The sequence below is a fragment of the Aptenodytes patagonicus genome, chromosome 4 (assembly GCF_965638725.1).
Source record: "Aptenodytes patagonicus chromosome 4, bAptPat1.pri.cur, whole genome shotgun sequence".
NCBI classification, from domain to species: domain Eukaryota; kingdom Metazoa; phylum Chordata; class Aves; order Sphenisciformes; family Spheniscidae; genus Aptenodytes; species Aptenodytes patagonicus.
Genome location: NC_134952.1, coordinates 45264870 through 45287562, shown reverse-complemented (window position 1 = coordinate 45287562; position 22693 = coordinate 45264870). Strand labels below are relative to the sequence as shown.

Below are 22693 nucleotides of genomic sequence, written 5' to 3'. Positions count from 1 at the left end.
AAGATGAAGAAAAGGTACAGAAGGAGAGGATTTCCACATGGATTGGTGCTGCTACACTATAACATTAATGTGACGTGTTTATTATATTCTAATGCCAAGTTTTAAAGAAAGCGTGACTGTATAAATGTGTGGCCTCTTATTGTCACAGCACAACAGAATTACTAAGGGAGTTATCTCAGTAATGAGTTCCTTATCCACTTCGACTGCATAGTAACCACCTGTAGCACTAGAGGAAAGACATTATGGTGTGAAATTTCTTGAAGACTGGTATTTCCAAAGTGAGATATCTTAGCTAAACATAATTACCAATCTTTTTTTGTAAATTAACCTCCTTCTGGGTTGCCCTCCAAAATCCCCAGACAGCTGCTGCTGCTTCCCCCTCAAGGCTGCTGCGCGGTGCTTGTGCTCTGCTGGCTCCGTCCATCCTCCTGCTGAGCTCAGCCTTTCCAGTCCTTGCACCAGGATGCTTCCAGGGGCACTGTTCATATCTGACTTGCCTGAGTGTCTTCAGAAGCAGCAAACCCCCAAGAAAACATGCTTGCAAAGGCTCAAGACCTGGGAACCATTCATCTAAAATACTCCTTCTCCTGTAACGTATATAAATCTATTTCTTCAGCTTATCAGAAACAATAATTTTTGACCCCGTAACTTACTCTGTCACTGAAAGGCTAGGACGTTAACTTGAAGTTATGACCAAAACTGGTTTGCCCCACACCCTCAGTAGTCTATTTAGGTGAATTTTGAGTGTTTTACCATTTTTGTTCTTCATCCTTGAAAAGGATTTTATTCTCTGAAATCCTTACTATTCAATAATATCTCTATTCCACTGAATGTGTTGGAACTTAATTTTTTTTTTTTAAGGTCTGGAAAGTGGAAAAGCATATAAAGAATTTTACCTCTGTCCTCTGAAATACAAACATTTAGGCAAAGTCTGAAATTATCTTGGTCTTTCCAGCTCTTCTATCTCACTAAAAATTCTCTCTCTCTCTCTCAAAAAAAAATCATTGTAGATGGCTAAAATTAAATACTCTGTAGCTGTTTGCCTTCTGCATGGTAATGGTCTTCCTAGTAGCCACATTCTTTCACCTCCTTTTCTCTACTTTGTAGCTCGCTCTCGTTGTGCTGCATTTGATTCGATTTCCTTGCTTCATTCAACCTCTGTTGCTTGAACCTGCGTGCCTTTTCTTAACGATGGGAGAGGAAGCATGGACCGGATTTGTAGTCCTGATCATCTTTGCTCAAGAATGTGTATCTCAACTTCCACTTCATGTTGGTTTTTTCCCCTGGTACCCTTTCTGTATGACAATCGTGGTGAAAATTTCCATGCTTGTTGACTGGTCAAGGTGCAGATGCCTAACTCCAAACTCCTTGAAAGTTTTTAGTTTGCAGCTACCTAGCCTGTAAAGTGCCTCTGTCTTCACTGGGTCGCAAGATTTTTTGCTTAAGTGAGCTTTACTAGTAACTTTGAAACCCCACTCTCTCTTCCCAAGTTACACTAATATGTGTAGGGCTGAAGACCACAAGAGCTGCAAAACTCTAGGAAACAAAATGAACTTTATTTCCAGTGTCTGATGGTTTGTTTGACAATTATGCTGCAGTTTCCTATGTTCAGACAGTGCTGTTACCTTCCTTCTCTTCTGAGGCTTCAAGACTGAAGCATCAAAGTCATCAAACTAGAAATTGATTTGTGTTTTGAACAGAGTGTGCTACACAATAACACTTCCCACTGTCCCCAGATGCATTCATGTGTGTGAATCTATACATGTAAGCTTCTAGCTCCTCTTTTCCCTTCTGGTTAAAAGGAAAATATTATTTCAAAACTGCCAAGTAAAACAAGAAAATGGTTTTTCCTTTAACCATGCTGAACTGACTGAATTCAGTTTCTGGGACAAAGAAACTAGTACTGTGCTCAAGCGATGCACAGTTGTTTCATGATGATGAAAGTATTATTTTAATTTAAAAATACCTAAGTCTGCTCTGAGCAAAAAATTGTTGTTAATCATGTGGAAAAAGTTATGAAAGGTATGATAGTTCACTTATAAAATGTAATTAATTTATTTTGTGAACCTAGAGAAGCTATTTTGACCTGAAGTTTAGACGGTATGAGGAAAACAAGCTCTAAACCATCAGCTGTGTTATACCAAATTCTATAAAAAGTAGATACAGTTGTTTAATATGGGTGTAATGGCAAAGAATAAAATAGTTTGTTTAATCCTTTGGCTTGTGCCATGCATTATCAGTTAGCTTGGTAATTCACTTGATTTGGTGGTGCTATTTTGTTTTCTTGGTGTTCAAATGAAAATGTCTAAGGCTTGCATCTTTGGGGAGGCCTTGTAGCAGCTGCTGTGTCTGTCTCAGCCCTAACAGCTGTCTCATGTAGGTGGCATGCTCAGACTGACAACTTTCTTTCCAACAAGGGGTTTTCTCCATTCTTCTATATGCAGCTTATTTTTAAAGTTATCCATTTTCCCATTCTTTAAGGAATAGAATTAATTCAATTCTGTTCTTAATTTCTATTCTTAATTTTAAAATGTTGAGTTTTGTTCTTTCTTGTTTTATACATTTACGTATTTTCTATATTTTTAAAAACATTTCACTTTAAGAGTGATAATTTTGCCTCATGGAGCCTGTTCTTTCTACTGTAAGAAAACTTAGCCATATAATTAACTTTGTAGATCTTGACCCCAAGGCTATTCACAGGATAACGGAGTTTCAAAGTAAAATGAAGATGAATATTATAGCATCGTAGTGGTCGTGCAGGGCTATCTGGGGTAATTATGACTGTTGTGATATCATAGATGCAAATTTGCTCCCCTGGTGTATTTTTCTAGCCTCCTTAATAAAGCTAGCTACAGCAGAAGTCGTCAGTATTTGCAGGTGACTGGGGACAGCAAAAAAAACCCCATGACCCGTCAGCCCTCTTTTCCTGTGCCGGAAACCACAGTCTGTTATCACTAAATGAAAGGTCAGCAAATACTTAGGCAGTGGCTTCTTCTAGGGGTGACGTGCACCCTTCCCAGGAAGAGGGAGAAATATTTCCCTCACTGCCTCTATTATCCTGGTGGCAGAAGGAGTGACAGACCCAGGAAATGATGATACTCTTGCATGTGGTTTCATATAAAGCAGGTCAGCATTTGTTGTGGTAAGAAAAATTAGCTGTGTTTGCCCTATATTTTTGGCAATCATTGATCTTTCTGAGAGCCACTCGTTTCTTGGTGTGGCTTTCCTTTCAAAGCGGTTGATAACTGCTGTTAAGAAAGGCTCGTGTTTCAATTTTTTTTTTTTTACTTTTGACTCTTTCTGCAGTCTAAAAACTAGAAATACTAGAAAATAATAATTAAAAAGTTAATAGCAGGATGGGTAAATGGATCTCTTTCAGACTGTTTCTCTGTAGGTTTGTTTTGCCAATATCTGGCCTGAGGCAGTGATCAGTGATGAAGAAAGTTCTCAGAGTAGCTGCTTGCTTTGCCAACATAGTGTGCAGACACCTTTACTGTTTGCTCAGCAGTGTCCTCTGCATTCAGTTCAGCGGTTAGCCCATTACATGAGGAATAGATTTTACCAATTACAAAGTGTGTGTGGTGTTGATGATGATCTTGCATATAAAAAAAGAAAATAGTTACTGAAAGTCGGGAAGCTTGCCACGTTGAACAGTTTAACCAAGAACCAAAGCTTTCACAGAGGAACTGTTGCGTTGTTAAAAAGCCTGTCTTCAAAATACCATTCAGTAAGTTTAGGAGTGAAGCTTGTCCTTTTACCGAAGATTGCAACTTCTGTCAAAGTAGTCTTTGCTTTCTTGAAGATCTTTTTTTTGTTTTGTACTAATTTTAAACGAATATGAAAACTGTCCCTCAAAAAAGGAAATGGAAAAAAATGGAATTGAAAAAGTCACTACTTTCAAATTAAGAACAAAGTAAAAGCTGTAGTTAGCTCAGAGGAAATGGACATCTGTAAATCAAGATTTATGCTGTGTCATGGAGAAACATCTCTGGCAAATTAGTATCGCCTTTCACAAAGATCAAGTTCTACAAATGCCTCTTTTGGTAAATGAAGATTTTACCCTGATAAAGGGTGTCACAAATACTCCATTTTCCTTGAGAGTATTGCTTTGTAATGGAGATGTTTTCTGCTTTGAAAAACTTGGAACATGCCCCAGTGCTGCATGCCACTTAACCCATAGCCCATCTGTGCTATGATCTGACTGCCGTGCGCCTGGGAGGGGTGTCTGCAACCAGCTGGCACTATAGGATGGGAGATACCTCTCCAGCAATTATTTCTCTTCTCCTGCCTTTGGCTCTACAGCTGTTTTTTTGTGTCCACAGTCAGGTCATACCTGGTTGTTTTTCTGTCCTAGTTGGGTCAGTTTGGTAATAACTTCCTGCAGAGTTTGGAGAACGGTGTGAAGGAGCTGCAGTGAAATGCTACATACCACAGATGGGACTCCACAAGTGTAACTTGGCCCCAACAGGGATGTTGCCTTGCCAGCACCCTACCTGTAAGTGTGAACACATGGTGGAAGGAAGGAAGGAAGGAAGATAAAAGCATTGTGCGTGGGAAACATAGGGGAAGTTTCTAAGAGTGGGTGACATGAGACAGTGGTCAGTTGCAGGTAACGATGTCAACAGGGGAACTGTGTCATCGAAGAATTGAGTAAATGGCATTAAAATTTGTGCCTCTAAGGCTACATCACCGTACGCAAGCTAGCTGATTTCAGGATAACTTTATGCTTATGCGAGCTGTTGTCACGAGATGTCACATTCAGAAGAATGGAGGAATGTATTTCTAACTGGTATACAGTCTAGAAATGTTTAAAGTATTCTGCCATCATTATTTTCTTTTCTGATAGAAGTGGAAATGATACATTTCTTAGGGAAAATGGTGGTTTTCTGGTTTCCTGAGTTTGAAGCAGGATCCTTGAAAAATAGAAATGGTATGAGTGTTGATGAACTTGCTATTTTACATAATTTACTTTTACAGTAAGTAGGAACATGGAAGGAGCCAGTCAGAGGTGCTATATTCCTTTTCAGGTGTGTCTATGTGAGCTTTTTCAAGTAAATCAAGAGGCTTCACTAACACTTGCTCATAGTCATGCGCAGATTTGAAAATGCTGCACGGTGAAATCAATTAAGTAGCTAATTTCTTGGTTTGGTGTGTCTGTGAAAATAGGCTGCCTTGGTCTTCTATTTAATGTTGTTAAAGGTTTATTTAACTTTTTTTTTGCTGTCATATTTTTGTTCAATAAAAAGTTGAACTGATTTGGATAGCTATCAAACACGATTAAATTAACTTCAATTTCAATTCATAAATTTCTTTTGAAAGTTCTGTGAGCTCTGTATGGTAACACGGAAATTTATTACACAGTTATGGCTGAAGGTAGCACTCGTGACAAACAATAGAGTTCACGGTATGGCATGCAGTCTTATGCTTGTGCTTGCACATAAGATCTTTTGCTGTTTATTTGCCCTGTCTTGTTCTCATTTTAATGACTTCTAAGAAAAGTGTATTGCACCTGAAAATCTTGGAAGGACTGAACTGATTTGAAGACAGTGGGAATACAAAATCAGGTTAACTATAGTAGCGTATGTTGTCTTCCTTGTAATGAGGTGAAATTGTTTTTACTCATTTAGCTCTAAATTTTCCTTTTTCTATTCAGTTAGCAGCAGTTATGTAAGCCATGAATGGATTGTATGGAACAAAATGACTCACCGAGATAGATTATAATGCACGTAGCTGTGTTGTTACAGGGAAGTACTCAATGACTCAGCCATAGAAGAGGCTGCTAATTGGAACCGCTGCACATGTGGGTTTAGATGAATATCTACCCTGAACCTGGGCCAACACACTTTTTGGCACCTCTTGCTGCATGAATTACTGGTCAGACTTTGAAAAGTGCTTGGTGTCCCACCTCCCATTGAAGGACATTAAAGGAGCTCTTCAGATTTCAATTTTGCCTTGCAGTTAACTCTAATATTATTGTTGTCCATTCTTGGCAGCTTCTGTGAAGGGGATGAAGCATAAACTTCCTGTGCTTTCCACTCCCAGTAGCATACCAAAATTGGAGACTTTGCTTTTAAAATGTCTTCTAATATTGCCTTAATCCTTTCATTGGTATCTTCTCAGTACAGTACTAATCCCCCTGTCACAATTCTGCATCTGCTCACAGAACAAGAGAATACCTGTGTGGCTGATCACAGTTTATATCTCAGTTTGAGAAAGTCAAAGAAAGAATTTCTCTAATCTTATTTTCACAAGCTTTCCAAATGTGGGAAAGTTGTACCCGAGTTGAACACTTTTCTAGCCTGCACGGTCATCAGAACAAATCACGTTATGAAAATGGTTTCTGGATCGTAGTGGTCTCTGGCGGTGTCGGTCCCTTAGAGCTGTCCTTGGTAGCTGGGTGCTCCTGACTTATCCCAAGGTAGAGCTGGTTTTCTTCTGCTGCGCTGCTGTGCTGTAGGGGCAAACGCTAGCAATCTTTACTTAGTTGCATTTTATACTTTGTTACTAATATCAGTATGAATACACTATCGGGAATGTATTTTATTAAAAAAAAATGGCTGTTTATGATTTGAGTTTTAAGAATAAATAATTGTAGGACAAATGATGAAGGAAGTTTGATGAGGAGAATTTTGTTATTGCAATTATAAGGAATATACTCCTGTATATATTTTGCAGACTTACATGCTAATTGATAATTCAAATCCCAGAATGAGCCATCCTACCTCATATTGCAGCCCTATGGATTTAACCACATGATTTCTTTCTTGTTCCATGGACTTCCGACCACCTTCTAGAAAGTCATGAAAGCCTTTTTTGTCCTAACTGTATATGGTAATTGACTCACACCATGTGTGTACATCCATATACTTAAAATAGTTTTAATATCTTTTTTTTCTTAATTATTTATTTCCTATTCTTAGTAACATATTTTGTTCCTTTAGAATACTGGATATTTGATGCGGTGATGGTCGTCTTGGAACAGAGTAGATTAGCAGAGAGAGCTTTGCAGATGAATCTTAATTATTTATGAAAAAATAATAGTTCCTGTTACAAGTAGTAGAATGTAGCTGTAGTTCCTGTGCTTGATCTGTATTTTATAGATCACCTTATTTTTCCTTTCCAGTCACATTACTTGTGTGGTAATATTAAGGTGTGTTTCTCTGGATGGCAGATACCTTTTACAACCTACTTATGCTCCTGTTTGTTTTCGTGCTTGTAAGCTGATTGTTTACATGTAAAAAACTTAGCTGCTTTACATGGCAGTGTTTTGTCTTTTAATAAAATAAGACTTTTTTTGAAGGTGATGTTTGGCTGAGGGCTTTGAATTTTCTGAAAGCAAAACTGCATCTGCTGCTGAAGAGTATTTTCTGTTTTAACAGCTCCACATAAATCCTTCTCCACTGTTGCAGAAAAACATACTTCTACTGCATAATCAGTTTGTGTCCATCTTTCTGAAATTGCATGTATTGTCTCTGAATTTGTGTAAATGCATAAATGACCATATAAAACATAAAAAACCCCACAATAAAAACAGTTACATGAAATTTGGTATAACAGGTATATATCTGTTTATCAAGTATTGGACAAAAAGATCCATTTTCTTTTTTATTAAGAACCTATATATAATAAAAAAATATTTGAAATACTTTCCCCCTGTAATTAATGCTGTCTCAGATTTTCAACAGATTTTTCCTAAGTTTATTGTCAATCTTGCATTTTCAAATGAAATGAAAAAGCTGCCTGTAAACATCAAATTTTCCTGATCACTGGATAGATAGATAGGATAAGAGATAATATGAAGCAACCTGAAATAAGTAGAGGTTCATTAAAGTTCTGTTTGGATCATTTTTTGGATCATTAGGCTTGCCAATGTGACGCCCATCTACAAGAAGGGCCAGAAGGAGGATCCGGGGAACTACAGGCCTGTCAGCCTCACCTCGGTGCTGGGGAAGATTATGGAGCGGTTCATCTTGAGGGCGCTCACAAGGCATGAGTGGGACAACCAGGGGATCAGGCCCAGCCAGCACGGGTTCATGAGAGGCAGGTCCTGCTTGACCAACCTGATCTCCTTCTATGACCAGGTGACCCGCCTAGTGGATGAGGGAAAAGCTGTGGATGTGGTCTGCCTGGACTTCAGCAAGGCCTTTGACACCGTCTCCCACAGCATTCTCCTCGAGAAGCTGGCGGCTCACGGCTTAGACAGGTGGACTCTGCGCTGGGTCAAAAACTGGCTGGACGGCCGGGCCCAGAGAGTTGTGGTGAATGGAGTTACATCCAGTTGGCGGCCGGTCACGAGTGGTGTTCCCCAGGGCTCAGTTTTGGGGCCAGTCTTGTTCAATATCTTTATCAATGATCTGAATGAGGGGATCGAGTGCTCCCTCAGGAAGTTTGCAGACAACACCAAGTTGGGCAGGAGTGTTGATCTGCTCGAGGGTAGGAAGGCTCTGCAGAGGGACCTGGACAGGCTGGATCGATGGGCTCAGGCCAACTGTATGAGATTCAACAAGGCCAAGTGCCGGGTCCTGCACTTGGGCCACAACAACCCCATGCAGCGCTACAGGCTTGGGGAAGAGTGGCTGGAAAGCTGCCTGTCGGAAAAGGACCTGGGGGTGCTGGTTGACAGCCGGCTGAACATGAGCCGGCAGTGTGCCCAGGCAGCCAAGAAGGCCAATGGCATCCTGGCCTGTATCAGAAATAGTGTGGCCAGGAGGAGTAGGGAAGTGATCGTGCCCCTGGACTCGGCCCTGGTGAGGCCGCACCTCGAATACTGTGTTCAGTTTTGGGCCCCTCACTACAAGAAGGACGTTGAGGTGCTGGAGCGTGTCCAGAGAAGGGCAACGAGGCTGGTGAGGGGTCTGAAGAACAAGTCTTATGAGGAGCGGCTGAGGGAACTGGGGTTGTTTAGCCTGGAGAAGAGGAGGCTGAGGGGAGACCTCATTGCTCTCTACAGCTACCTGAAAGGAGGTTGTAGCGAGGTGGGTGTCGGTCTCTTCTCCCAAGTAACTAGCGATAGGATGAGAGGAAATGGCCTCAAGTTGCGGCAGGGGAGGTTTAGATTGGGCATGAGGAAAAATGTCTTTACTGAAAGAGTGGTGAAACATTGGAACAGGCTGCCCAGGGAAGTGGTGGAGTCCCCATCCCTGGAGGTATTTAAAAGATGAGTAGATGAGGCACTTAGGGACATGGTTTAGTGGACATGGTGGTGTTGGGTTGACGGTTGGACTCGATGATCTTAGAGGTCTTTTCCAACCTCAGTGATTCTATGATTCTATGATTTTGAAAGTTATTCCATCCTTTTGTTTGGTTTTTGGTTTTGTTTTTTTTTTTTTTTCATGCTAAGTGAATTGGTTATCATATTCTTGTTAATTTTCTGGATGAAAATTATGAATTAAATATCTGTGAAAAATGATAGAGGTGCAGAGCTGAACAGGTCAATTCTGTCAGAAGTTCCTTAGAGCGAGCTAATAAAGCTCTTAATCCTAACATGCTCTTAGCAAAGTCTTTAACATAATGCCTTGCATACCCAAACAATCCTCCTCTTGCTTTCTATAAGGTTAAGATTGGTGTGTGACATGATGAAGTATACAGAATGATTTCTTCAGATAGTTTCAGGCCATAAAAATTTTAAGGTAGGAGATAAAAATACGGTCTTCTCTAGTTACAAAATAGTTTGACACTTACACAGGCATTCAAAAAAATTAAAGGATACTTTTAACAGTTGTGGGAGATACCTGTTTTTATTTTTTTTGATAATTCAGGTGGGGTTGTGCTTCAGGCTTTGAAGGGCAGAATTTATATTCAGTGCAGACCTTTCATTGGAAAAAAGGTGTATTTTTTAAAAAGCAGTTAATCAGCTCCCTTTTTGTTTCAGTTGCCAATTGTTTGGACTATATTGAAGTTAAATAGCATCCAGTTAACTGTTGTTTCTTTTGCTAGGTATATATCTTCCCAGTTGCACTGAAATTAATTCAGAAAATCACAGGTTTATTTCAGTAAAAGTAAAGTGATAATTATTAAATTGTTGCTAAAGTCAAATGAGTTAATTCTATCAAGGTTTCTGCCTTTCATCGTGTTTCTTTTACACGTTTGTCTTTTTCTACAAAACAAAATTGCCTTGCATCAAAAAAACCAGTGGCCTGAAGAAAGCTCCAAACTTTCCGTTATACTTTTAAACAATTATCTATATTTCTTTCTTCAGTGTTAACTCATATGTAGTTAATACATTAGAGAACCTAGCTTCTATTGGTCACACAGATTGCTTGTTTACAACTACATTAAACTTGCATCAGCACTTATTGTTATATTACCATGGTTATATTATTGTTAAACTTAACCTTGTGCTTAGCTGCTAATCAAAACCTAGCTAGCAGTCCAGATGTTTAACAAAAATATCATAGCTTTGTTTTCCTTTCTAACCCAACAGACAGAGTTACTGTACCTTGCCTGAATGCTGAGGTATATTTTATATATGTGCTCACAAATTCAATGCGTTTGTCAGACAAATTCACAGGGTTTAGTCTTTTCTATTTGTATTTTCGGGGCAAAGTGAATGTTACCACAGTGAAGTGATAACGATGCATCATCAAGAGTAGGGAGGATTTTTTCCACCAATGTTTTTCTACTTTATTATTTTTCTGAAGTTCGATTTGCCTTGGGTTTTCATATTTATATGAATATTCATATTTATATGAATATTCAATATTACACATTGCAACCAAAGTGATTTCTGCTAATACATTTCTGTCAGTGACTTATTTTTTGCATCAGCTATTGTTAATTCAGAACCTTCCTTTTGTTAACTCTCAGTATTACCAGGAAAGAAAAATGGGCTTGCTATTAAGCTTTAGCACTTCCTCGAGTCTGGTGTGGACAACCTGTGTGACCTCTGCTGGGGCACATCATGTCTTTGTAGACTGAAATGTTAATGGTTTCTTCCTCTTACCATTTTCTGTTCTGTTTATTAAAGTTTGCAATCTTACATTGTGCTTATACAGTGGCCCCTGTTATGAATGACATTCAAGAGAAATCTCTAGAAGGTGTTTATAATAGTGATAAAAAATAATATTTAACTCAAGTCAGATGGAGACTACTGACTTTCTCCGCTCACTGTTAAAAACCCTGACAATTTGAGATCTTTTTCCTAGAAGCTTAAGGGGTGTGTGTGTGGGGGAATCTAGAGCTGCCACTAGCCCTGTCTCTTGACCTGGTGGTAAAAACTATCACTGGTGAGAACAGGCTAGCCAGAGGAAAGATGTCCCCGATGTGAACATAAGGAAATAGTGACCCTTGGAAGGGGAGTGTTCAGAAATGTGTTAGAAGTGACTGAACAGTTTCAGAAATGATCTCAAATTCTTGTGGTTTCTAAGAAACATTATCTTTTTGTGTAAAAAAAATTATATACATGAAAATATCCATATTTAGGGAAGACATAAGATATTGGTTATGGTTTTAATTGAAAAGTTTCATTTTCATTTTGGAACTCTGTGTGGGCTATCTATTTTTTTTTAAGGTATTTTACAAGGCAGACCGAAGCCATTTTCAATGTGATTTCTCCTAGGTGCCTTGTGTTCAAGAAGAATGGGCATAGGAGGAAGTAATGTAATATCTGGGAGTTCTTTAGAAATACATATCTTTTTGCTTAAGTAAAGACTTTCTTGATACAGATTTGATTAAATACTAATGAATGTAAGCATCAGTAAATAAGAAAATGGTAACTTTTGCAGCAACATGAAACTACTGAGAATATTATCTGATGAATGGTCTCTACAAAGTGATATAAAGAACAGACAAAGAAAAAGAATACTGGTTAACAGTAATGTGTAGGATCAGTTTGAATGGAAGTAGACCAGAGAGAATGATATGGTAACAGCTGAACTTTGGACAAGGTTTTAGTTGTATGGAAGCGCAGAAAGCAGTTTGCTGTGGAACTGTATAATGAACAACCAGGCAGAGTTAGTGATGTCTTCCTGGATGGGGGAAAGGAGGGAAACAGTTGAAGATGACACCAAGATTGAACCCAGGGGTTTTGTGACTCTGAGGGGACAAATAATAGAGCTATTGACAGAGGCAGTGAAGAGAGGGAAAAGGAAGAATTTGGATAACGATAATAAACAACCACTTCAGCTCATGTTAATTGGTATATGCTCTGTTGACTTCATTCACAGCAGTTGAGGATTTGGTGTTGAGTTCGGCTTTAATGATAAGTCTGAGGTGGCAGGGAGATCTCAGGATAAAATCTCAGCAAAAATAGGCAGAGATGAAAGACTGAGGTTATAGATCCCGAATTCTTGCAAGTGGGCCTATATCTTGGTTCACTGAGTTGTGATGGTAGCTTAGGGAAGATGAGTTAGCTATGCAAAAGTCAAACAGAAAAAAACTGAGAGAGCCTGAAAGAGAACAGGAAAAGAGAGAAGAAGAAACCCACCAAAAAGGCCAAAGAAGGGTTAAAAAGAAGAAAGAGAGAGTGGAGCTTTGAAAAGCAACATATTTGAAAGAATCCTAATAGTGAGATTAACTATAAAAGGAAAGCATACAAATAAACCAGGAGGAAAATGAAAAATAAAGGTTTGTTTTTTTTCACTCAGCTTAACAGAAAACAGCTAAACATATTAATTCTCTGAGACAAACATAATGCAATATAGAAAGTGATTGGAACATAATAAAAATTACTTCAAATAATTCTCATTTTCAGGAAGATGTTAGGAAATATAAAGGTTGTATTTTCTCAGTACTATACATTTTTGACTTCATAGTTCAAATGTTAACATACTTCAGTGTCTTTTATGCTTTGTTGTATTTACTTACAGAAAACAACACATGCTGAAAATTTTTTAATGGATTGAAATTACATTTAAATGATTGCATTTAGGCAATGTGTAAAGAAATTGAAGACTGTAAGAGTTCAGGAGAATACTGAAACAAATTATTTGTCTTTTTCTAGGTAGTTTTCTTTCTTTGTATAAAATATACATCAGCAAGCAAATATATGCGATATAAATATGTATTTGTCATATATTTTCCCAAGGGTTGTAACATGGCATTATAGTCTTCAGGTTGGTTTTAATGTCTAAATAAATTCTTTAATTAAATTGAGCTCTTTTTTATTTAAAGCTGTCTTTTGGGGAGATATTGCCTTAGATGATGAAGACTTAAAAATCTTTCAAATTGACAGGACGATTGACCTTACACAGCACTCCAACGAAAGACTTGGCCATAACACAGGTATGATATTTCAAACTTGTTTTAACTTATTTTTCCTGTTATTTACTTCTGCATAGAAGGCAATGTCTGTTTTAAATGTAGAAAGTCAGTATAATGTTTTGGGTAATATTAGTTTACACTTTAAAAAGTTATTAAGCAATGAGTATAGATTTGTTTTAGGGAAGGAAAGAGAAAAACTAAAATTTTAATTTTATTCTGGCATTTCTGATTAAAAATATCTTGTTGAACTGAAGAGCAGAAGCTGGTAGGAACTGTAAGTCCACTCTGCAGGTGGTCATGTGGGAAAGGAAATTGTACAAAGCTTTGCTTTCGTCACTAAAAGTTCCCAATAGCAGAGCCCAAATGCCCTATGGAGAACATATGTGGAATCCTGGAGGCGAGACTGGGAGTCTTGGATTACAACTCCTCTTTTTGCTCTTTTTTCAGTTCCACTCAGATCTAGAAGCAACGCAAGAACATGTCATCCTTGCTAGAATTTGCATTGTCTAAAAAGAAGCTATTTATCTGACATTTTAATATATGTTTATTTGCTATTGTTAACATTCAGTGTATTAGTGCCAGAAGCCGCAATCTGATTAACACAAGCAGTTGGATATTCAAACAGATAGATAAAGAGATATTACTTGCATGTAAATATATATATGTGTGTGAGAGAGAGAGAAAACATAGTCCATGTCTAAATGGATGTCTGTCTAATGTCTAAGAAAATTTATGCTTTCAGGCTCCGATTTGTAAATTCATAACTGAGAATTTGTAAACTTTCAGGTTATGGTACCAAAAAACCCAAGTTACGTAGGAAAAGTGTGGAAAAAATGCTATTAGGAAATGTATAAATGCATAATTGAAATTTATTTTCTATTAAGCATATTCTATATGTTCCTGACCTGAGCTACTATTAACTTGATGATTCCTGATATGTGGAAATAAGGATCACTTTGAGGAATTTTTCAGACCAAAGAAGCAATTTTAAACTTAACCTTTCAATATCGATATATTTAAAATATTTTTACTCTTCCTAGTTAGATGTTGTGATTAGACTATTTTTATATCAACTTGAAAATTTATTTTATCTCCTTTTAAAGCCACTTGTTTTTTCAAGGCAGGAACACCTTTGATCCTTTCTAGATCAAGACTGGATTTTAAAATGTTAATAGAGTCAGCAGTTTCCCTGCCCCCCTTTCCCCCAAACAAATAGTTTTAATTGGCTTTGAAGGTATTTCAGGCGCTAGTTTTGCTGACAAAATGTAGAGAGCAAGGTCAGTCATTTCCCCTTAAAGTGGATGCAGTCAAGTGATTTCTTTGGCCTCCTGACTTTCCTTTTTCTTCTTGCTTTTCTATTCTTTTTTAATGGCACAGTTATTTTTTTGTCAATTGCCACAGAAAGAATATAAGTTTCTAAGCTATTTTTAAATAATATTTAATATTCTATTATTTAATTTTCTTTCCTTACCTGTCTTGAGATTTGTGCATTATCTTTTCATGTGGACAGTATCCTATTCAGGATATTGAGTCATCCTACTGAGGATTACTAACACATTGGGATCGCATTTTTCTACCTTTATTGCACAAGAGGAATCAATGCAACTGCAATGGTCAGTGGGACTGGACTTTGGAGAACAAACTCTGCTAAGTTAATGATTTTGTAATGGCTCTCAGTGAACCCTCAGCATTCTTGATTTTTCTAAAAACAGAGTTGGAGAACTCAATTTTACGCTTTACATATGTAATTATTCTTCTAAACTTACAGCATTTTGATGCATAAACTAGGAGTTTAGCCTGTTTTTGCAAACTGCACAGCCTAGTGTGCTTTTTTCCCTCTAATTTCCAAAAGAGTAAATTGCTGACAACTAACTAGTTGATACTAGGTAGCAACTGGAAAAGGAACGTAAAATGTCTAAAATAGAAAACAAATTAATATTTTTACCATACTTACAGACACAATGACAATTAACTACAAGCTTGATTTCTGAGCACTTTCTGTTGTTGACCTTCACAAACTAAAGGTGACATCACGTAGAAGGGTTGGATACTTGGCTGTAAACCATCAAGGTGGAGTTGCGGAGTCGCATTTTTCATTGCAGCTACTAATTAAAAATCCTGAGGCTCACAGGCTCTGACTCACATTATGTGAACTACTCCTTTTGGTGAGGATTATCTGCCTACATTTGCAGGGTCAGATACTTAATCTGTGAGCTTCTCAGGGTGTGGCTCTGTCATTTTATTTGTCACTTTGTCCAAGCAATACGCATAATCATTGTAAACAGAAACAACAGTAAAACTGATAAAATTGTTATGCGTATATTATTATGAGTCTAAACTGCCAAAAGTATCCTCCTTCTTTCTCCCGCCTGAAGTATGAGAAGATGCAGCAAATACGATTTTTTTTTTTTTTTAAAACTTTTTTTAGACTGTGGCTTGGCAAGGCTGTATATTATTCATATAAGACAGATTAGTTATGTGTGATACTTTTTCTTCTTCAGTTTTTCACTAAATGGAATACACAGGCTGTGTTAACACAGAAATCAGTTTAATACATTTTTTTCTAGAAATAATTATGGTATAATAGTTTCTTCAAGTAAATAATGGATTCTTTGGGGTTTTTTCTGTTATGTCTATGACAGCTGATGCTTTTAAGGATTTTTTTAATATTTGTTTGGAATCTTTAGCTATATGCCTTTTTTTAGAAGATGAATGTTAACATGAGAGACAATTACATTAATGATGATCAATACAAGGAATGGAACTGTTATATTCTCTGTAGTGTATATTAAAGTTACCATGTAACTTGTTGGAAAGGAATGTGTTGAACTATTACATCATCTATCTAAAATGTTTTAAAAAATTTGGAAAATTTTTCTCAAGGGAGCCAGCAACTATGTGACAGTGTAATCCAAATAATTAGGCACATTGTTATTCACTGAGCAGCCACACAAACTCACTTGCCTTATATGGAATTTTCTCATCTGTAATATGATTTTAAGTTGCTGTTTAATAAATATATTTTCCACATATATATGGAAAGTTTCTATGGGAAGTTGGGAAAGGTCTTTTCAGTCGTGATTGGAGGTTCCAATGGTCCTTTTATTTCTATCTTTTTATTTTTGCTGTTGTAAAAGTAGTTTGAAAACTCTCTTGTCCTATAACAGATACTGAATTTTAAAATACAACCTACTATAAACTTCTGAAAATCGCAAAACTCTCTGAACAATTCTGAGTGATTTATTGACTAGTGCAGTATTATCAGTGTTCTTTCTTCTGGTTTACTGGTGTTTGCAAAGGCACTTGCAGCCACAAAAGGATTGTATGTGAAGGGAGTATGTGGCAGATGCATCAAATGTACGCAGTAAACCTAGAAATGTGTTGCATTTCTGTAAATGGCATGGTAAATGTTAAAATCAGCTACTTAATAGCTTAGTTTTTCTTGCTCATTGATTGCTGAAATGATGCAGACATATATATGCCTGTGAGGTCTCACTGCAATATACACCGGCATGTGATGTTTCAAAGCCTTAGAGTGCATTGACATCTATTTGCATGCTGACAAAGAAAACCAAATCTTTCATGGTAAAATCAGCCATATTAAGTTTGTATCAGTTCTGGTATTTTTTTTCTGATGAAACTTTGGGTGTTTGCTTTCCCTCTTTCCCCTCCCTTGAAATGAGAAGATTATGGCATGCATTCAGGAAATTTCTGAGAGAGTAAGGCTTTTAGCTGTCAATCAATATGGCTCTGAGGATGTCAAGGTCATCAGGAAGAAAAAAAAGCTCCAAATAATAATTAGATGATGTAATTGTCATGACTTGTCTGAATAACAAAGACATGTTGGCTTACATTCTGGAATGCATATTAGAATTTTTTTCAGCTAAAAATGTGGGGTTTTTTCATTGTCAAGAATACTTGAAGAATTTGTATGCGAGTCATTGAAGAATGTTGAACTTCCTTAAAAACAGCATTGCAGCTTTTACGGGGTATTTTCTAATCTCTCCAGGCTATATAGTTGCTGTAGGTGTAAGATTCCATGTTTTTAACTTTTGTAAAATTCCTTTTTTTTCTTTTCTTTCCTTTTTAAAGGTGGCTTTGGAGAGCATGGGATGTCAAAAAAACGAGGTGCCCTCTATCAGCTTATAGACAGGATAAGAAGATTTGGCTCTGGTATTTTCACTGTTTAAATTAGCAGGTTGCCTGATATAATGTGTCATGAACATTACTGATGATAGTGCTTTAACATTTTAAAGCCTTTCTGTTTTACTATTGGCATAAACAAACTATAAAATAAATAGTACAAGAATAGTAATGAAGAGATTTGCTCTTTGCTGCATTTTCTTAGAGGTCTATTTCCAGTATCAAATCTGGAAGCTAAAATATGTAGCTTTAAATCTTATATTAAAGGTTCCTTAGCTTTTTCGTATGTCTGTGTTCACAGTTATCAGTTCAACTGATATCAATACAATCTCTTTTCAGTACAGGTAGGCTATGCGGCATAGCTGCTAATTATACGGGGTTTTTTTCTGGATCCAGTTGGGGCATTCTGGTCATTCATATTGTGATTGAAGCATTTATGGTGCGTTACACTGAACAAACACATTTTTATACTAATCATACCCTTGTCAGTATGAACGTAGTTGAATTCAGCGGGCTATATAAGTGGAATCCCCATTAATACTGGTTGAGTTTACTCACTGTATTTGATGCAAGGAGCTGTGACTAATGTCATGAAACCTTAATCTCAAAAAGGAAAATATGTGAAACTCCATTGTAGTCACACCACATTATGTCTAAACGCATCACTGCATATCTTGTAAGATTAACTAGAGCACAGTAACTGCCTTTGCAGATGTGCTCTGGTGTATAATCATCATTCTTTATAAAAGAATTACAATTTTAGTATTGCATAAATGCTTGTCATCTTTTGCATGCAATTTGGCATAAATTTCTTCTTCTAGTTCAAAGTAAAGTTGATAAAAATAATTTTAAATGGTAAAACATCTATATTAACATGTGAAGTGGTTCAGTAATGACTCCATATTAAGTGTAACAATAGTTTTTCTCTGAAGTTTCTACCTGTGTTGTAGGCTGTTGTGTATTTCTCATTTACACGCTTATTTAATGCAAGGGTAAGTTGTCTGCTTTACCTGAGTGGTTTTTTTACACCCTTACATTTTCTATATCATTCCTGATATAATTTAAGTTATGTGTTAATTGTTACAAAGTCAGATTTTCTCCTTGTGCACCAAGAACTTTCTCCCTACCTTGTACTGTAGCTTCTTCCCTTTCTTCCTTCTGCTGCTCTCCCAGCCCTGGGGCTATGCCAAGATACTATACCAGGATCCTGCCCTGGAATCCTCCCTGATCCTGACATACCCATTAACGCTTAGGTGGAACTGGTATCACAGGGGATACTCACAGAGGGAAGGTGTACCCTTCAATGAGGAATAAGAATTCAACCCCACTGAGTAGGATTTGTTGACCGTCTTTCAAGTGATCCATTTTAATCAGCTGCCCTAATGTTCATACTAACTTATAAATTGCTTAGGAAGACAACAGCTAACCCCATTATGGTGTGCAAATCCTTGTCTAACTACCCTTATCCTCTTCTGTTGTCACAGTAAGTTTCAGCTGATTTGGGAAAGATTTAACTGTAATGGGACAAATGGTGGTAATATCTCTGAAAATAGCAGGCATTTTTTGGTCTTGTAAAGAAATTCCAGCCATGAGTCATACTTATCCATAGGGTTCCAAAAGCTCATTTATGAAAAATGTATATTTGCATCTTGAAGTGTAGTAGGGTTACTATCAAAATGAAAGTCACATTTTAATCTGAAAATATATCTACTGGTAGTAGTTACAGGTGATGGAGATCGGAGGGAGAAATGACCCTCTCTGACTTTTTCCATGTGTATACAACTTTGCAAATTTATCTATTTTTTCCTTGTACTTCCTGATAATAAAAGCCAATCTAATACTTTGACTTCTTTCTATCCAGTGCTTTAAGGATGGTCATGCACTTGCTTTTTTCAGATCTTGCAATAAAAATGACAGGGACAATGAATGCTTTGATTACTTTGGGTCTGTCCAAAGTCTTTCCTTCTTTGCTGGAAAAATCCAAATTTATTTAAAGAAAAAATAAATACACAGGGAAAGTGATTTTTTTTTTTGTTATTATTATTACCATTAAATGAGAAAATTTAGATAAATTATGCAATGTGCCTTCATGTTGATAAATATATGTGCAAATTGTTACTGTAGATATGTTTGAAAAATGAAGATTTAGACTCTTCAAGCATTTCTCAGAGAACTAAGTAATGATAGACTATTGCATAACAGCAATGTCCTACTTTTAAAGGGCATAAAGAAATAATCTGACTTTGACCTGCTGGAAAATAATTGTTCTCTTTTTTGTGTGTGTGATCTCATTCGTGTTTTAATTATCATTACAGGCTTTGAGCAAAATAATACATCTAAAGGAAGAACTACTGTAAAATTCTCAGGGAAAAATGAGAAAAACCGATTTCCCAGAGCTGCTACATCACGAACAGAAAGAATATGGCCAGGAGGTGTCATTCCATATGTAATAGGTGGAAATTTCACTGGTAAGCTTTGTGCTTTGGATGGGGAGAAGGAATATAAATGTTTTTAATTGCCTTTTTTTTTTTTAAAGTCAAATCGTACTATGGAAGTCAATAGAAGGGTTTCTGTTGGATCAGGCCTGAAGTACATCTGTTCTGAAAATATTAGTCATACCTCAAAAAATTGTTCCCAAAGGCAAGCTACATAATAAAAATGCATAACTATGTTTTAGAAAGGGAAAGTTCTTTTTCTTTTCCTAATATTTCTTGTTGCATGTTTGTTTTCAAGAGCCTAAGTAACTGAATGTCATGAAATCTGTTTTTTTAAAAAATGCAGGCTATTTAGCATGTGAATATAACTAATTTACCTGGTGTGACATGTATTCCGCTAAATTGATTTCACTCAACAAACTGACTCAAATGTGTTTTGTAATTCCTCAGTTTGGTTTCCAGATGGGTACACACAGACATTATATATGACAAGAAGAAAGGCTGACTTCAAAATATATAGAATTCTTAGCAGAAAACTGTAGAAAAAGTTTTAAACCTTTGTTATCCCTGAAAAATGTAGATGGATCAATATCAATGTGCATGTAAGAGGTAATTTAAAACAAAAAGGAAGGGAGAAAAGCAAAGATGGATGGGAAACGATATGTAATAACATCTTATTTATTGTGCACAGTAATACAGGGAATCAAAAGAAACATGCAAATGGTCACACGTTGTATGCATAGGTATATGGAGAAACCAGAGTCATTCCTTTCAAACTGACAGCTACAGTCAAACTTTTAGTTTGGGTATTTATATAGTACTATACCAAGCGTGACCTTTGCTTTAGGATTACCATCTTCTGAAATAATGGCAGTAAACTAAATGAAAGCATATCATGTTAAACATTTTACCTTTTTCATAATGAAAGATAAATTTTAAAGCTTGGCAAATATTGCTTAAGGATAAAAGAAAAGGGCAAGATGGGATGAAATAACCTTTAATTTTTAGGATCCTGCCATGATTTGAACTTGCTGGTTTTTATGTACTTTGAGGTTTTGTTGTCTTTAAGTTTAAAAAATTGTTTTGTTTGTTTGTTTGTTTTTTTAATTATCCTATGCTGTAATGTGCATCTTTGCAAAAGTCTGCAAGGTGGATGTGTTTGTGCTAGCAAATTCAAGTAGTACTGTTCTTTGTGGATTTCCAGCTCAGCAGCAATACAGCTGTATTCTCAGATGCTGCCTCTAAGTTAATAAGCCTTGCCTTTTGTCAGGCAATGAAATTACATTGCTATAGTACCTGAAGTACTGTATACTAGCTGGCTTTATGTTCTGTCATGAGAGATGGCCTGGCTGCTTCTGCATCTAGAGTATAGCTTTGATTGTTTCTGAATGAGTTTCTCATTTTTGAAACAAATATCTAGGTATGCTTAGTATTGTACCAAATTAAGAATTTCCCCCTTTTGGTGGATCATTTGATTTCTGAAAGGTTTTGATGTAAAGAAGTGGAGGCTGGTCCCTGTTCAAGACAGCATTATTAAAATCAAATGCCTTGACTGGTATGCCTGCTTACATGGCTTAGTTTAAATTGATCTCCAGATTTGAAGGCTGTAGGGTTTTGTTTAATTTTTTTTTTCTTTTTTTTCCCCTTCGCACTAGATAGTTAGGATCCAGGGTTCCCCAGTGTTGTTTTGTGTTTTTTTTTTCCTTTCTATTTTTTCCCCAATGTGGTCCACTTGATAATTTCATCTGGGAAATTGCTTAGCAAATATTATGCTAATGCAGGCACATGAGCAACACTAGATTTCTTCTGCTGTCTTCCTCTGGTGTAACATAGCTGTGCTTTTTATTGCAGGTTTTATGTTTGCTAGAGTGTGTCAGGCACTATTGGTCCCCTTGCAGGCAGATATGTTGTGACGAGCTGATGGTTTGAGTATCCCTTTAATTGGAGTCTGGCAGTCTATGTGACTGCCGGGACACAGGACTTCATGTTCCAGTGACTCCTTCCAGGCCTATATTCCTAGTATTAAAATCTGATTTTAAGGAACAAGACGCAGTTAGAGAAGTCTCTTATTTCATCCCATACAATTATTCTTCCAGGCACCCAGCGCGCCATGTTCAAACAGGCTATGCGGCACTGGGAAAAGTACACGTGTGTCACATTTATTGAACGAAGCGATGAAGAAAGTTATATTGTATTTACATACAGACCATGTGGGTAAGTGTGTATGTATGGTAACAGATACTTGTGCTTTCAATGTTTGGCTATGTTTGTCATCTTTGCAGTTATAAGTGAATATATACTTCACAGGAAAATGAACAGTTACTGTATTTAAATGATACATGTGTTCTGCTTGGCTTTAGGTTCATTGAAAGCAGTATGTATAGTAGCTTTTTGAAGCTATGCCTCTTTTGTCTATTTCTAGATAAAATGATCTTGCTGTATATACACAGATATGAGACTTTTATATTTGGCTTTCTGTCACGCTTTTAATATTAATATGTATTGTTCTAAAGGTATTTCAGGCTTATCCTTTGTTTATTCTTAGCTTTCTCCTTGTCACATGTTTACTGCTGAATTATGTATGGATATCTATCCCATATTCCTTTTCCAGCTTAATTGTTGTTAATTGTAATTTTAACTCTTCTATTGTTAGACTGTCCTTGCCCAGATTTGTTTAACCACCAAATTCATGACCATTTTGCAAATTCCTTCTTCCAGGTCACTGGTGTGTAAAAGTAAACAAAACAGGTTTTATCACTCATTAGTGCAGCTTTCCATTAATCACCGTGTTCCTTCTTCAGATATTTCTGCTCACAGATGCCTCAGTCAGCTAAGTTTGTTATTTATTCCACTCAGAATTCTTAATTTTATATAGTGGTCAGTGAACTTCCTGAGTGCACCATCTTCATTTTCCA

At 36.8% G+C, this 22693-nt stretch overlaps 1 protein-coding gene across 2 annotated transcripts in view; it reads left to right on the top strand.

The window, feature by feature from the left end:
- Window positions 1-22693, top strand: part of TLL1 (tolloid like 1) — a 143725-nt gene that overhangs the window by 48289 nt on the left and 72743 nt on the right. Inside the window, exons 2-5 of one of the 2 annotated variants that reach the window (XM_076336561.1) lie at window positions 13111-13221; window positions 17293-17373; window positions 19659-19811; window positions 21875-21992. In XM_076336561.1, the coding sequence (XP_076192676.1) occupies window positions 13111-13221; window positions 17293-17373; window positions 19659-19811; window positions 21875-21992 (463 nt within the window). Of the gene's footprint in view, window positions 1-13110; window positions 13222-17292; window positions 17374-19658; window positions 19812-21874; window positions 21993-22693 lie in introns of those variants that run through there. The other variant, XM_076336563.1, reaches the window with a different exon arrangement.